This window comes from Manis pentadactyla, chromosome 5 (genome assembly GCF_030020395.1).
Source record: "Manis pentadactyla isolate mManPen7 chromosome 5, mManPen7.hap1, whole genome shotgun sequence".
Taxonomy (NCBI): domain Eukaryota; kingdom Metazoa; phylum Chordata; class Mammalia; order Pholidota; family Manidae; genus Manis; species Manis pentadactyla.
In genome coordinates this window covers 41,280,367-41,297,681 of record NC_080023.1, presented here as the reverse complement: position 1 = coordinate 41,297,681, position 17,315 = coordinate 41,280,367, and the positions used below count along the sequence as shown (strand labels likewise).

General features: G+C 42.7%; 1 protein-coding gene across 4 annotated transcripts in view; it reads right to left on the bottom strand.

The window, feature by feature from the left end:
- Nucleotides 1–7,903, bottom strand: part of DCUN1D4 (defective in cullin neddylation 1 domain containing 4) — a 65,927-nt gene extending 58,024 nt beyond the window's left edge. Inside the window, exon 1 of one of the 4 annotated variants that reach the window (XM_036892520.2) lies at nucleotides 7,726–7,903. In XM_036892520.2, coding sequence (XP_036748415.1) covers nucleotides 7,726–7,750 — 25 coding nt within the window. In that variant the 5' untranslated portion in view covers nucleotides 7,751–7,903. Of the gene's footprint in view, nucleotides 1–7,323; nucleotides 7,440–7,725 lie in introns of those variants that run through there. The other 3 variants (XM_036892519.2, XM_036892522.2, XM_036892521.2) reach the window with 3 other exon arrangements.
- Nucleotides 7,904–17,315: the final 9,412 nt, after the last annotated feature.

Here is a 17,315-nt window from a genome sequence, read left to right as displayed (position 1 = left end):
CTCACTACTTGACGTACTACATGATTTACCTGCTTTTGATCTGCCTCCTCCCCCTGAGAGGATGAAAACTTCATGGAAGATGAAGAACAGGGCTGGTATAGCAAGTGTTCAGTAAACACTGCTGGCAGAACAACTCCAGACCCTGCAGTGGGTACGTTCCATACACCAGGACTCTGAAATATGCATAGTCCCATGGGCACAAAGTAAATAGATGGCAGAGCAAGGATTCGAATTCAAACCCAGACATCTTGACTCAAGGGCCCTCATTTAACTACAATGCTTTCCTGCTTCACAGCCTGACCCAGATAACAATTAAAAGACATCATTCCGTTCATGAAGCAAATCTTAGCATTATATATTTTTGAGCCACTCAGAAAAGCCATTCCCTGGAAAACCTTTTAAAAGAACAAGTCATCTGACTCTATAGACAGTTTCATGTGGTAACATATTATCAGATTGATAATTTATATGACACTGACAGTTCTTCTCATTTAATAGTTCAGTTTAAAAATAGATTTATCACACCTTTTTATACTGTAATATCCCCACGAATAGGGAAATGACAAATCATTGACTAACATGGAGGCAGCCTAAAGTGATATATATTAAAAACCAAAAATTGTGGTGGGAGATGGAAGTGAGAAGTACAGACTGAAAGGGACACTTTTGGGTAACAAAAATGTTCTATATCTTAATTTTAATAGTGGTTACACCAGTATAGATATTTATCAAAAGTCACCAAACTGCACACTTAAAATGTGTACAATTTTTTTTGTATCATTAATCTACAATTACATGAAGAACATTGTTTACTAGGCTCCCCCCTTCACCAAGTCCCCCCCACAAACCCCATTACAGTCACTGTCCATCAGCGTAGTAAGATACTGCAGAATCCCTACTCATATTCTCTGTGTTGTACAGCCCTCCCCGTGCGCCGCCCCCCACTACACATGCTAATCGTAATGCCCCCTTTCTTTTTCCCCGCCCTTAACCTTCCCTTCACACCCATCCTCCCCAGTCTCTTTCCCTTTGGTAACTGTTAGTCCATTCTTGTCTGTGACTGTGCTGCTGTTTTTTTCCTTCAGTTTTTCTTTGTTCTTATACTCCACATATGAAAAATGTGTACAATTTTATAGTATGTAAATTACACTCAATAAAGTTGACTAGAAACCAATTAGGAATATAGATATGAATTTTGACTAAGTACTGTACCAAAAACCACAAGTAATATTTCTGTGGCTAATATTCCCAAGTTAGGTCCAGAGAGATGCACTGGCTCCTGAACATCACACCTCTCCAGCTGTTTTTTTTAAGGACAAAGAGGTGATTAGAAGACAGCAGTAAAGAGCGCCACATGACGAGACACAGTGGGCTGGCTGATGTGCGCTCAGAGTCCTGGCTGGCCACCAGGAAAGGCGGCTCCCACGGCCCACAGAGAGCCGGCTCACTCCTTCAGGCCTTTGGGCCACCTCCGGCAGGACTCTTGGACTTTGAACAGAGTCCAACCCAGGCCCCCCCCCACATACTGACCAGTGACAGATCTGGTTGTTGAATGTTTAGCTGTCAGAATTTCTGCTGTCAGAAACTAACTAGTTAATTTGAACAAACTGGTGATTTTTTTTAAAGGGCTATAAACTATTGGATAGTTCACAGAATCTCTATGAAATCCAGAAAACCAAGCTACACAACCAAAACAATGCCTAAGGGCGCATAGCAGAGTATACCATCGACGCAACCAGGGCCACAGTCGGCAGCTGCCACCACTGTCTGTCCTCTCCAAATGGCCTCCAGGAACCCCGACTTCTTCTCATCACATCCTTCCAGCTTCAGATACACACTCTGGAGTGGGTGTGTCTGAGCAGTTCTGCCTGAGAAGGCAGGAAATTCCAGATCAGAGGGAGACTGACAATGCCCCCACAGACACAAATGGATAACACACCGTCTCTGAAAACACCATGATACAGGCCAGCGTGTAGTAAAAGGTTTTCAAAAAAATATTTACAAGAAAAAAATCCTCAAAGATGGAGCTAAAAAGAATGATACCCAGAGGTGATGCTACTTGGGGAGGGGGATGTCTTTTTCATACCATTTGGTGTTTTCCACAGTATACTAATTACTTTCAAAAAGTACAAGCCTACCTTCTTAGATTGAGAATAGCTCATTAACACCATTTCTAACTAAAAGAAAAGCAATTCAAATCTGAAGTAGCAAATACTTTGGCAGAATACCGGACACAACAGAAGAAAGATCTTAAGAGCTGAAACAGTCATGCAAAGATTGCTAAAATACATGGTTCTATTTAAAATGTATTTCAATACCTTCTTCTACTTATGGTATATTTTTAAACTGTATGTTCTAGTTAAACAAATAATCTCAAGAGGTACTTCTCCTAACCTGAATATCAGAATGAGAACAAAACAAAACAAGCTATGGAAAGCTATTAACATTAATTTAAACTGACCAACTACAAAAAGACACCAACATTAATGTCAGATTCTCAAAAAATTCACCTCCAACTAACAAAGTTTATTTTCTAAATGAAGAAAGCCTTCCTGCAGTCTCAATGTACTGTTAACATTAACAGAGAAACCTTTAGGACCAGACTCTGGTCATAAAACAAGAAGAGGGGAAAAAAAGCAGAAAAGTCCTAGGTCCGTGTAGGTCAGACCTGTTAAACCCTGCCTTAACCTTCTCCACACAGGGGTCTTATGCTCCAGATCTTTAATAGAAGTGTGCACATTTGCACATAGACTCCTGCTCCCTCAGCACATTGTCTACATTTTACTCTCTCCTTAAGAATTCCTCCATGCAGTAGACATTCTTAAAAATGACATCTGTCTGTTAAAGTGGTTTGCATATGGCTGACTTTATCAAAAAAGGCAGAGAATGAATAAGTGAAAGTTTGCATTCCCTGAAGAGAAAGCTAAAGACTCAAAAGCATGCTAAATAGCAGGAAGAAGAATTAAAATGCTTACAATAATTCACTAACTATTCAACAGTTGGCCATTTAGGTGCAAGTCAATACATACTTGACCACCTAGGCAAAGCATCATTCTGGAAAATGAAGGGATACTAAGTAATAATCCCAGATCTGAAGGGGCTAATCATCTAATTGGGGTGGGGACAAATGAGTAAACAAGTAGCAATTATTATGTAAGATAAAACTAAAAACAGAAGTAAACAGTACTTCTGAGATTCAATGGAGGGGAAAAGGAGTCGGCTAGCGAGACAACTTGGAACATAGTTCAGAATAGTTTCACACAAGCAGTACTGAGGCCAGGGGACCAGGGGGCCAGGAGGCAGGAATCCAGGGGGAAGAGTCTGAGCTTAAACTACAGACTGGTTCAACCCCAGGTTCTTAGGAGTCTGTATTTATCTCAGTAAGCAACTGGGAGCCCTCAAGGTTTTTCAGTAGGGAAACCATACGGACAAAGAGGCCTTAACTGGTGATGCAAAAAATAGGATCAGACTTTTGGTGACAGCTATAGGTATGGGAAAGGGAGAACAGGCATGGGAAGAGGTACAGCCTCTCTTTCTCACTACTGACCAGGGCAAGAGGGTGAGAGCTTCCAGCCTGGATTGGTAAATGAACTGCAATTTCATTTGCCAAATGACTGAAGTTAATTGGTCTTGTTTCCCTCTTTGTTTTGGCTACCAGGAAGCTCAGAGCCAAATATTTGGCCTATTTCTAACATATGGCAAGTTTTTATGTGTAGCCTGTAAATCTGTTAATCTTCTTCTTAACAGGACTTTATCTATATTTAGTAAGTCACCTTTAATTAATTATTTAAGAATGAGGCAGAAAATAAATCAACATATAAAAAAGAATTGAGACCAAGCCAGAGACAGTTGGACAAAGTAGCTGGCTCAGGGATACAAGCTGTAGGCTGCCAACCCAGAGCATTCTCCTCACCCTTCTTCCACTCCAGAGGCCACATTCCACAACAGAAGCTGAAAAATGTCATACTTTTCAACCTCCATCACACGTAACAGAGGCCTGAGATCAGTTCTGCTCCACAGAATTGAAGGGGAAGTCTCCAAGATGACCTCCTGGAAAAGACTCCACTCTAATAAGGAGGAGTTTCTTACATAAGCATGATATCTGGTAATACAGCAACCATGTCACATACACTAGGTAATGAGCCTGAGGCTTTTGATAAGCTAAAATACTAAGAATAGAGGCAGAAAAAGATGCAAAGAGCCTAGAGTCTTAAAAGACATCAAGACACTGTACTGCCCTTAGAACAGTCTCACTCTACACTTCTTGCCACTGGACAATGAGCTCTATTATTTAAGCCATTTTTAAGTTAAGTACTTTCACCTCCCAATACAGAGATCAAATCATGAGATCAGTTTCTGACAGGTTTGTTTTTATTTTGCTGAGCTAACGAGATTATTATTATTGAAATGAGAATAATGCGAACATGTACTAAGAATCAGAAAGCAATAAGCTATAAAAGTGACTGGGGGCAGCTAAAGATTAAAAACAAAAGGATGTAATAAGAAGTAACATTTTAAGAAATGTTATCAAGTGTTACTGAGGGCACTTCTTGAAGGCAGGAAGAGAGGAAGAAAAGAGTAAATGTACAGAAGTTCTCTAAGATGGAGAAAATGAGGGAGACTTTCTTTTCTGGCAAAGCTATAAGCAAGATAACCTAAAATTCCTTCCCAATATAAAACAGTCAAAAAATCCTGGGTAAAGTGTAAAAAACATCTCTTTAAATGCTAAGTTCACAAGGAAATAAAGGACCTCCCCAAAGGCCAAAAAAAATCAAAGAAGAACCTAAAAGCCAGAGTAGAAAGTATAAACTGATTGTGTATGGGAACCTAGGGTTTAGTGAACTTGGAAGGGGAGATTATATGTGTTGTAAAGGGCACCTGCCTTTCGGTATGTAATAGAAAAAAGAAAAAGGGAAATAACTAGCCTAACATTTTCTTAAAAAACACCTTGAAGACAATTATAGTTCTTGTTTTCAACTTCATACTTTTTTACCCCTTATGAATAAAGCAAATTCCAGAATTAAATGCAGATTCTAAAAAATATGTTCCATATTATATATTTACACATCACAAAGGGTTTACTGGATATTTTACCACAAGACTAAGTAAACTATAAGCTAGATATAAATCTTTTCCCCCAAAATGCACACTGCCCAATTTTTCAATCATTATTAAAAGAACCATCATTTAATCGAGTTTAAAAGTTCAGTATATCTTTAACCATACTATAAGGTTTCCAAATCCTAGTACTTCTTGATATGACTTTCATCATTAGGGTTATTATATTATTCTACTTACTATGCTACCAATAGTCTCATAATACCTTATATGTCACCTAAAAATAATGTCATCTCTGAGCCAATCTTATGACCCTCTATATGACAGATTTTGGAGTCACTGCATATAAATGGTAATGGGAACTGGCAAAACATGTGGGGATTGGGGACTGTACTGACTGGGGGGGGGGACTGTAATATTAAGAGGCAGAAAGAAGGAATTACAGGTGCAGCTAAAAACAAAAAAAAACCCACCAAAACCTCTTACAATCCTCCACTGAGTTTACCTTCCTCTAGTCTCACTTCCTGCCCACATTTCTTTGAATATTTAAGACATAATATATTCCTTTTGCACATCCTCAAATTTTCATGCTGGCTTTACAAATGGGCCCATTTCCACCCTAAATTCCACTATGCCACCTCCATGATTCAATTTATTCCAAGGCCATCTTTTTTCGAAAAGCCCACTCATCTTTGGGCAATCCGAGCATCCCAAGACATACAACAGATAATTTATATAATTTCACAAGGGTTACATTTGTCTCCAAAGCATTCCCAGACTTATGTAACATCGAACCTTTTAACCTAGTGTTCACAAACATACTTGGATACAAGAAATACACCATCCTAAATGCTGTTTTAGATTGTGTTGCATCTTGAATGTTTTTCCACAACCTACGTGCTAGGTGGTTCTAGATTAAGCATTTATACTGCAAATAAGGCTACGAAATGCAGGTGATAGAACTCGGAGATCAAGAACCCAAGTATGAAAAGACAGCTTGAATTGGTTCTTCCCCTCCCGCTGATACAGGGACAGTAGTTGTGAACCGCTGAGTCCCAGGAGACTGAAACTCCACGGGTGAGCACGCTTAGGTCCACCGGGAATAAAGCGAGTTAGCAGAGCAGGGAGGCTCCAGGGGACGCGCTGCATTCTGGGACTGGTTTCCACAGTTACCCACGTGCACCCAACCCAACCCGGGCCCGGACTCCAAGATCCAGAATTCCGCGGGAGCGCCTTTCCCCTTCACACCGGCGACTGGAGCCAGACCCTAAAGGAAACCCCTAAAGCGCCCACCCCGCTTGCCAAGGAGAGTTCGCGCCCCGCGGAGCCTCCGGCTCGGCCCTCCCTGCAGGGAAGCGGGTCCTGAGGCACCAACTTCGACACCTGACGACCAGAAATTAGATAACTGCGTCACAGACTGCCAAACCTGCGGACGGCCAGGGACCCCGACACCTCCCCTGTGCAAAAAGCCCACCTGGCCTCCAGGGCCCGACTCCTCCTACTACCGCGGCGGAAACCCCGCAGCCAGCGTCCCTGCCCCGCCTCTCAGTCCCGCAGCCGGAGCCCACGCCCGCGCTGACCTCCCTTCCCGCCGCTCTGGAGGAATCGCGGCCAGCGCCAACCTCGGGGCACCTCCCCGCCCCCTCCATCTCAGACTCACCCCCTCCTCTCCCGCACCCTAAGCTCAGGGCTCCCGGCTCCAGGGACCCTGCCACGCTGGGAGGCACCTCCCCCAAACAGAGTCTGGCATCTTTCCCCAGCCCCGCGCGGACAGAATCTGGACGTGACAGTGCCCCCCTTGCCCCAGACCTTCCCGATCTCCCTTTCCTCCAAACTAGCTCTTCCCCCACACTGCACCCCCTCTACCCCTGCCCCCATTCTGTCACTCCAAACCGTCCCTTCCTTCCTTTCCTCTAATTACCCGATCTTCCCAACACCTGCTCCATCCTGTTACCCCAGCGTCCGCCCCCTCTCACACTCGGCTACCCTACAACCTTTCCTATGCCCCTCCCGCCTGCCAGATTCCCCAAGTATCCCACCACACCCCAGTCCCTCCCACCGTCTCGCTCTCCCGTTACATCAGCCCTCATCTTGCCTGCCCTCCGGCCCCGCTCGGCCGTTATCCCCATTCCCCCGCCGCATTGTTCCCCCCACCCCCGCCAGCCAGTCAGCCCTTCTTCCCATTGTCCCCGCCCCCGCGGTCCCCTCACACTCCGTCTTTCTCACCGAACCGCCCGCACCGCTCAGCCTCAAGGAAATCCTCACCCCTGCTCGCTCACTCCCTCTCTCACCAGGCCGGTGCCACCGCCGGGCCCAGCCCGCTAGTGCCCGCCGCCGCCTCCACCTCCATTCACCCCGGACACTACGGTCCCGGCCCTTCATCGCACGTCCCGCCCCCCTTCCCCCAACACTGAAACGGAGCCAGTCCCCACCCCCCACACTCCCGCCTACCCAGCAGACCGGCCCCTTCCCCTAACGCCCGCCCCCGCCCCGCGCTGCCCGCAGCGTCACCACCCGCCCCGGCTCCGGCCCCGGGAGGGGAAGGGGTGGCTCCCGGGCAGGGGCTCCCGGCGCGTTTCGGGACAGGAGGCACGGGGCGGGGACTGCGGGAGCCGAGTGGCGACTGCTAGCAGCCGCCCGCCCTGGCCCGCTGGCTCTGTTACTCACTGACAGCGGCGGCATCCGAGTGCATTTTCGAGAAGCTCACTCCCTGCTCGCAGCCCAGGCTTCCGCGCTCGCCTCGCCGTCCCCCCACCGGCTCCCCGCACCTCGGCTCGGAGCAGAGGACCAGCCGCCAGGCACTCCCGACCCGACCACCTCGCCTCCACCATTGGCTGAACCTCGGTTGAGGAACCGCCCGGCCGCAGCTCTCATTTGACAAAGGGAGTGCGGAGAGCGCCGGTCTGAAGCTTTCAAGGAAGCCCCGCCCCCTGATGTCCAATGTGGTTGGTCCGAACGCCTGGTCCGGTAACGCCCCTGGCGGAGACCACGCTCTGGAGCAGCAGGTTGGACCCGGCTGCCGTCACTCAGCCCCGGGGGTCCGAGAGCGCGTGGAGGGGCGAGGCTGGGGATTCGGTCCGCCTTGACCCTGAAGCCCCGCCCCGTCGCGGGCGGGATTGGTGGCGCTACAGACCAACGGAGAAGGATGGGTAGGCATCTGAAACAAAGCACGCGTGGTGTTCTCCTAAGAACCGAGACTGGGAAGTGCAGTTGGGGCAGCTTGCATCGCACTACATGGAGTGGCGGAATCAGCCCACACCTCGCGCCTGGCGCGGCGCACCGGGTCTCCAACTTGTCTTGGACGCCTCAGAGCTGCTCTCTGCAGGAGCACGGTCCGCGCCGAACTTGGACTACTTCTCTTGCAGCTGTTTCCTATAGCTGGAAACTGGATAAAGAATCGCCGTGTCTTCGTTTCCAGCAAACCCTCTGCCGAGGAACAAATCCCCATTTCTTGGAAAACAATCCATCTTAACCCGTTTGCAAAAAGCACCTCTTTTCCTGAATCAACACGAAGGTACAGACATTGTCCGTCATACACACATCTGTACATCCCCGGGACGGCACCCAGGAAGTCCAGGGCCACGCTGTGAGCTTCGGGCTCAGTCTAGCAGTCAAGTCATGGAGCAGGTCACCGGACCTCGAAGGACATCTAGCTCAAGCTGAGAGAACCTAAGTCGTTGACACAGGGGTCATCATTTGGCTTTTACGTGAAAGAGGAAGGTGTTGATTTAAGGGAATTCTGACCACTGAGTTTCCTGTCAAGAAGTCACACCATTTTCATGAGTTGTGGCCAGTTTTTCAATGCTTTCAAACCAACTTATCTCATTTACCATAATATAGTCGCAGAATAATATTCTAAGAAACTAACAGAAGGTCGCCCCTCCTACCCCAACTATAGCACGCACACACCACTTCACTATATCACCCCATACGGTGGCCAGGGCATTCCGGGATCCTGACTCTGGGAATGGATGACGCCACAAACAGCTAGTTGCAAAATAGCAATAGTTTTGGTTTTAGAATTCTATAGCCAAAGCGTGTGAGTTTCAACTGGGTTCTGAAATTAAGATTTCAATACAAAAACAAAATATTTGAAAGAACAGGATAAAACCAGTTCCTGTCCTAAACCACTCCTCTTGTAAAATACTCCATCTTTCTTAATCCCTAATGTCTCATTAATAGATTACATCCTTATAATGTTATGTCTATCATATTTCTATCATTCAAACATTTATGAATCACTTCAGCTAATCATGGAGTCTCAGAATTGACCTAAATTCATCCACTTCAGGTTCCTTCTCAAGACAAGAATCTCCTCAGTATTGATGATCTTTTAACCTGACCTTTAATCTGTCGGGTCTAGCTTCAGAAATGTGTAAGTACCTCTGCATTCTAAGATGAGCCATTCCTTGTTGGGCAGATCTCATTGTAAGAATGTTCTCCTTACTCTTAGCAGAAAAGCTGCTCCTACATTCTTTAACCCTTGTATGTTTGCAACATTTTTTACATCTAGGAAATAAATTATATCTAATTTATATAAACTCATAATACTTTGTATATATAATATTTGTATGGTTTTTTTACTGCTTATCATGGTACTTAAAGGATTGAGACACAGTTGTTTTGCACAGAAATGGGCTTGCTTCTTGACCCCTCTAAATTAAAATAAGCCCACAATTAATTTATTTTAGGTAGCCATTTGCTATATTGATTAATTAGCAGCAAACTATAATTATGTATGTAATGGCTAAGTTACATGAGGGACCTGCTATCTGCTTTGTCCCAGCACTCCACTGGAGCATGATGTCCATAAAAATTTATGTAATATACAACTGTGTTATTTCTCAGCATCACTTTCAGTTAGGTCAATATGATTATTTTCAAATAAAAAACACTTAATAATTTACACAGCTGTTTATAGTGGGTCAGCTACAGCCTAGAGATTGAGAGGCAAAACTCAGGGCTAACCCTCACTGCCCTATGTATTTTATGAATAACAAAACAGATGTAATTAAGTGACTGTATACTATTCTGCAAATATTACCCTGTCATTTTACTAATCCACAGATTATACACCTTATATGCCTTTGAGGGCAGGAAGCTTGCTATATTTATCTTAATGTCCCTGGCACCTAGTACAGTGCTTTTAAATAGGCACGAGTTAACTGTTTCTTAAAGCGAACTGAATGTTGACTGTAACATGAAATTTTAGACCTGGAAGGAACCTTGGAGATTATCAAATCCAACTTCCTCGTTTTAAGAATATGAGATTTGAGGTCCAAAGGAGTTAAAGGTCAAATCCAAGTCATTCAGCTAGTTAATAACATAGCAGTAATCAAACTCAAATTTCCCAACTCCTAGAGCAGGTCTTTTCTCCTGTACCACACTGTCCAATAACAAAGCTTCATATTCCACTAGTCTCTCTTCCCATTTGAAAGTTATATCAGTCTAATACAAATTCTATACTTCAAAGCTGGAATATTGCCATCTCTCTTATGAAATTCAATTAGGAATTTTTTCAGTATATAATACAACATTTCATTTTTTTCCTCATTAATGCCATTCCCAAATAATTTGATCTCTGTGGGAATGTTTACTGAGATAATAATGTTACACTTCTGTGCATTTATATTCAAATCCTTGAAGAAAAAAAATAAATAATTATCTTGGGACTGTGATGGTAAAGTAAAATTTTTTTCCAAGTTCTACAAATCCCACCATAGCATGCTTTTCCTGCATGTGTTGGGTTGAGAATACAGAATAGGGAATGGCACAATCCTAAAGACTGAAGTAAATCTGGGCCTGCTTATAGACAAATAGGTAAATGTACAGCTGGTAAGATGTGAAGAGAAAACAGCAGGGAGGAATTAATTTGGCCTCAGATTGCAATGAGAGAGGATGTAGATTCCTACTCCTTATAAAAAGTCAAGATTCATGGGTTTACAGCAATGAACAGGAAAAAGTCAAATGTATCTGCAGAGGTCAAGATAGTTTATTTCTCCAAACTCATAACTAACTGACAATTTGCTGATCCCAGTGATAACATTTTTAATGCTTTCCAATGTGATAAGTAGGCACTACTCTTACAGTGCTTTGCTTGTAAGTTGTTACACCTAACCTCACAACGCCCTAGTAGGGTGCTGATATCCCCTGTTTACAGATAAGTTAACTGAGGCTTAGGGAGCTCCATTAACTACCCATTCAGCTATAAGTAGTGGTGTCCTTAAGTAGTCAAATTCCCTGTGCTGTTATGTCCCCTTATTGGGCTTCAGTTCCTTCTCTTTTTAATCAGGTTAATACATGCTCTACTTACCTGAGAGATTTATTTACAAGGATACAATAATGTGGATGTGAATGTGCTTTTAAAAAATAGTGAATCCTGGCCTCTTTCTAGAGTTGAATATTAGCCAGTTGGGCTGCTTTTGTGGATAAATATTATGAAAAATATGACTCAGAAAGATTCTTTCCAGGTAACTACATCCTTCTTATCTATTTTATCCTTTTGACCTTATTTCAACAGCACCATGTAATTCATGGTATATTATTAGTGAGATTACTTACCAGAATATCTCATAAGGCTCTGCAGAATGTCACAAAGTCACTACTTCGATACATAGGTGAGAGGAGCAGGCTCCTCAGGCTACTGGAATTAACCTCTTAACCATTGAAGCCTGTGTTGTTTGGAACCAGTTTCCACTCTTAAACCTTCAATTTCATAAGAACATCACTGTAACATGTGTTGCTTTTCATATGTATACATAAACAGTTTTGCAAGTAGCTACATGGCAGATTCTACTAGGGTAATAAAAATGTTGATTTTGTTTTTCAGTACCTGCATAGAGTCACATCCCACTTATCAGGTTAATAGAAAAAGTGTAGAAGTAGATATTTTCCTCATTGTCACCAGCAAGGACAGTCTCTCCTCAAAAGTGATAACAATTGACAAGATGAAAAGATGGCACTGCTGGCCATCTATCTTGATTTTATTTATTACACTTTTTCTTTCATAAGCTACCTTTTCCCCTGCCTGTCTTATGCTGGAAGTCAGAACACTGCCTATTAAACACAACCAAGTGCTCTCTTTATATTCACTACTGGTTACTTCATAGAATTGATACCCTGTCATGTGGGGTTATAATGCACATTCAAAGAACTTGCATTTTTTTCATCAGCCTCTGTTGGGGCTATAATGTAACCCCCAAATAAAAATCCTTAACTCATGGAACTTTCTGGACCCAACTTTTCCCTGGGCATTTTTAGCCTTGGGAGCACTTTTGCCATTTTTTCTGAAGCAGAACATTGGCTTTTTGGAGCCAGATAGCCTGGATTAAAATCCCATTGGTGGAAAGCGTATGGAGGTTCCTCAAAAAAGTAAAAATAGAAATACCATATGGCCCAGTAATTCCACTTCTAGGAATTTATCTGAAGAAAACAAAATGTCTGATTTGAAAAGATATATGCACCCCTATGTTTATTGCCACATTATTTACAATAGCCAAGATATGGAAACAACCCAAGTGTCTATTAGTAGATGAATGGATAAAGTAGATGAAGTGGTATATATACACAATGGAATATTATTCAGCCATAAAAAAGAAAGAAATTATTACATTTGTGACAACATGGATGGACCTAGAGGGTATTATGCTAAGTGAAATAAGCCAAGCAGAGACAGACAAATATATGATTTCTCTTATATGTGGAATCCAAAAAAAAAACAAAACAAAATGAACAGAACAGCAATAGACTCATAGACACTGAGAAGTGATTGGTGGTTACCACAGGGGAGGGGTTGGAGTGGGTGAGTGGAGTGGGTGTGGGAGATAAAAAGGCTCAAAATCTCAATCATAATATACATTAGTCACAGGGATGAAAGTACCACATAAAGACAGTAGTTCTATAACATCTTTCTATGTTGACAGAGAGTAACCACACTAGTTGGAGTGAACATTTAATAATATAGATTACTATGTTATGTACTTGAAACCAATACAATACTGAATATCAACTACACTTCAATAATATATATATACATATATATATATATATGTATATATATATACACACATACATAAAATCCCGTTGGCTCCACCAGGTAAGAAGACAGATTACTTCATATCACTGTATATTTTGGTTCCCTCATCTGCAAAATGATGACAGTAACAGGAACTACCTCATAGGTATGTTGTGAGGATGAAATGAATGAATAAATACAATTTGAGCACATAAAAGTACGTGGCTCAATGAATGTTAGCTGGAGTACTGTTCACATTCTTAAATAAACCTTTCCCCTTAGCATCTGGCTTGTCAGCCCAAATATTTCTTTTCCTCTAAGCTAGTCCCTAACTTTACAGTTGCTCTGTTTTATTAACTTGACTTACTTCCTCCTTTCTAGAGCTTACAGTGAACACTGAATTAGGACAGAAATGTGTCCTTCAGCAAGACATGCCATCAATGTTAAATTAGCCTAATTTGATACTGAAATGTTAGACTACACAAAAAAGAAAAATCTTGAGTACACAATATCCATGCAAAGTCATTCACACCCTTTGAAAACTTAGCAAAAACTGTTTGTTACTGGAAGTTCAAATGGATGTAGGAAATTCCTGCGGATATAGAAAGATGGTACTCTAAACAAGTAAACAGGTTGTGATAAATTACAGGGGATTCTGCATGAATACAGACATGTATTAGGTTTCTATAGTGAATAATTTCTCTTCCTTGTAGTTTGAAGTAATATTACTCTTCCCTGTGAGCCACATTTACTGGTATAAAAGATTTTTAATCTGCTATCCCAGAGGCCAAGGCAAAATGTCTTTAATTATTACCCTTGGGTGGCCTGAATTAAAACACAGACCCTACCACTTACAAGCCCTTGAATAGGCATTAAATTTGCCTGGGCCTCAGTTCCTTCATCTACAAAAAGGGGAGTAATACCTTCAAAGGACAAAGAAGGGCTAAATAAGATAAAATATGTAAAAGCATTTGTAAGAGTGGGAGAGGGAAGCAGGAATGAATGCATGAGCACCAATTAAGCGATGCTTTCACATATTTCCTTGTGAACCTCATGCAGTCTTATGAGGTGCAGTTGGCTACTTTCTATCTTTAGGACTATTTCAACTAAAAACGAACCTGTAGTTTTAAATGTCTAGAAAAATTGTTTCTTTTTTTATGAAGCAGCCATCTTAGGGATCTCTCAGAAAAGCTAAGAATTTTCCAATTATATCAAGATTTGACATCAGTATTTCAATTTCAATTTCATTTAGCAGTGAATTTTTTTTGCCTTTCCTAGATATAGAGAAAATTGTATTTATTTTAGAAACTATTTCTAACTTCCAAGATTTTTTGATACACTACTATTAGGATCACATGAATAAGCCTGTTTTTGCTAATCTTTTTCTCTAGCACAATTATAAGATGCCTAAACCGACACTTTTCTTTTTTACCCAGGGCCTTTTATTTTATGGAAATCACACCTGCCTAGGGATTTAACAGAGAATTTGAATAAAAATGTATTCATTACCACATGTTCTTCCCTGAATTGGGTATTTTCACCTTATTTGCAATAAGCTAATCAAGTCCTAATGATGTTGCATTAAATTCAATCTCAGAAGGTATAATTTTCCAGTTGAATCTAAACAATGCATGACCTTTATAGCGACTTTCAAATATATATCATTGCTTCAGTTACTCCAGCTAGCAGGGGATAGACAGAAAGAACAACCATTTTACTTGGACAATAGCTTCTGTGTGTTGTCAGCCTCTTCATTTCTCCTTGCCTTCTCTAGCCTGCTTCTATGAATACGATGTCTTTTTAACATCCCTCTCAGGGCAATACAGGAGGCCCCATCCATCTCCAGACGTCGGTGGCTGCACAGCAGCTGAGCATCTTATTATGGCAAAGAGAAGCATTCTGGGAGAGTGGATGACACTGCAGACAGAAATAGGAAATGGGGGAGGGGGGGGAAGAGGACCGGAGCTGAGGAAAATATATGCTCACTTCCTTGGTGATGATAACATGCTCTGGAAATAAGAATTTCCTGTTTTACGAAAGAAGAGGATGTAAGATATCAAAAACCCATGCCTAAGCAGATTCTGGCCCCAACAACCTTGTTACCCCTGCCTTCACTACCCCAAGCCTCCCAATACTCACACCTGAATCCCCCAGTTGAAGCTACCTGAGAAGCCATGTTGGTTGGAGGGAAGCAATAAATCTAAGCATTTAAGAGGAAAAATCTATAGTTCCAAAACAGAAAAAAGGAAAAGAATTTGGAGACACACACAGATATATACAGGCACACACACATAATTTACCCAATTGAAAAATATTTTCTTCCAACTAACCTGAATGCTTACATTTTCCTTTGTTGCACTGCCTTAGCCAAAACAGGTTACAGCAAATGTCCTTAGCATTTTCAGAGTCACAGACACCTTTTGGAATCATTGAAAGCGATGACTCTCTGTCAAAGGTCTGAAACCCACCTATGCCCACCCATCACCCCCTAAATTAAGAATTCCTAGATTAGATATTCACTTGAATTTGTAAGTATTCCCTTTTTAAAATCCAAGCACTTTAGAGACTAGTCAGTGGCTATCAGTAATTTCATGAGAGATGAGTTCCACTGTGTTAGCTCTCTTCCTGAGTCTGGCTGACATCAGAGCCTGTGCTCAAAGAATAGAATTTTGTTAGGGAACTGGTGGGTGAGGTGAACAGTTTCAGGCTGTACAGCAGAGGGAGGGGAAGGCTTGGTTCTGGGGGGCAGCATTTTCAAGTACAGAGGTATTGGCAAAGAGCAAGAGAGAAGCAGTGCTTTTTGGAGAGGAAATGCAAAAAATAAACATCTGTTTCCAAATTTTACTTACCTTCATCCCAAACTGGGTTGCAGTCAAAACTGCTTTTCCTGCAGCCACCCACACCCAGACTCTGGGTCCTACCCTGCCCACAGTCACCCTTAGACCCTGACCCTGGCCCTGACCAGCTTTCTCTGTGCTCTAGGCCTCAGCTGCCCTGCCCCATCCCCTGGGCCTGGTCAGTTTACTCCCGAGCTTGAGCCCCTATATCTGCTTCCATTTCATTCTTCATCCCTCCATCTCTTGGTGACTTTTTCTGGCTTAAAATTTCTATCACCAGAGAAGACAAGTAGTGATTCTATAGCATCTTACTATGCTGATGGACAGTGACTGTAATGGGGTATGTAGGGGGGACTTGATAATGGGGGGAATCTAGTAACCACAATGTTGCTCATGTAAGTGTATATTAATGATACCAAAAGTAAAAAAAATAGTTCTATCGCCACAACCTTAAGTCTGTTCTAAGCCTCCATTCACATTTTATATAACTTTAGCTTTGAGAAGCACTTCAAATTCACAGTCAGTCATTGGGGATATAAATATTAGCAAACAGTTAAGTACACCTTCCTTGGCACCAGGTCCTGTCCCAGGGCTCATATTAACTCATGTAATCCTCCCAACAATCCCAAGAGGTAGGGCTTGTTAAACTGACTTTACAGGTCTGGAGGCTGAGGCACAAGAGGTGAAGTGACTTGTCCAAAGCCAGGTGGCTAGTAAGTAGCTCTAGGGGGCTGGGGCAAGTGTCCTGTGTTCTCTACCCATCATCAGTGGCAACATGAAACAGTTTTTCCAGTTCCACGATATGGAACTTCATTCTTTTCCTTGTTAAACAGATTCAAGGATCTGGCAAATCTGGCAATAGGACTGCGTGCTGTGGGATGTAAGAGTAGACCCAAAATAGCAGAGTGCCATGCAGACCATTTGGCTTTAAAGGATTGCAGTGGCATGTGGGTCAGAACAGTGCCACTTGCCCCCTCTTCCCACTTCCCCCTGGTGAGCCTTCTCTCCCTTTTCCAGCAACCATTCCAAGTACCCTTCGTGCCCTGGTGACAGCCCTCCTGGGCACTGCTCCCAGGTTCAGGATGAGGCCCATCCTTAATAAGCGAAGGCAAACCTCACTGTAAGAGTAAGATTGAAGATTGAAATGATGTTTAACATCAACCTCAAGGTGACCATCAGAGGGGTCACCTGAAGAATAGGAAGAGGAATAAGCAGATGCCGAGAGGTTATTGTACTTCATCATGGGAAGGGTTAGGGCCAATTATGTATGTGAGAACTTCATGCCATTTTAGCATCATGAGACGGAGCCACTTCTTCCTTCCTGACTCCCTGAGTTGATCTCCCGCTGTTAAAACAAAACTGCTCCTCCCTACACATGCACACACCGCCAAAAGCACACGTGCAGA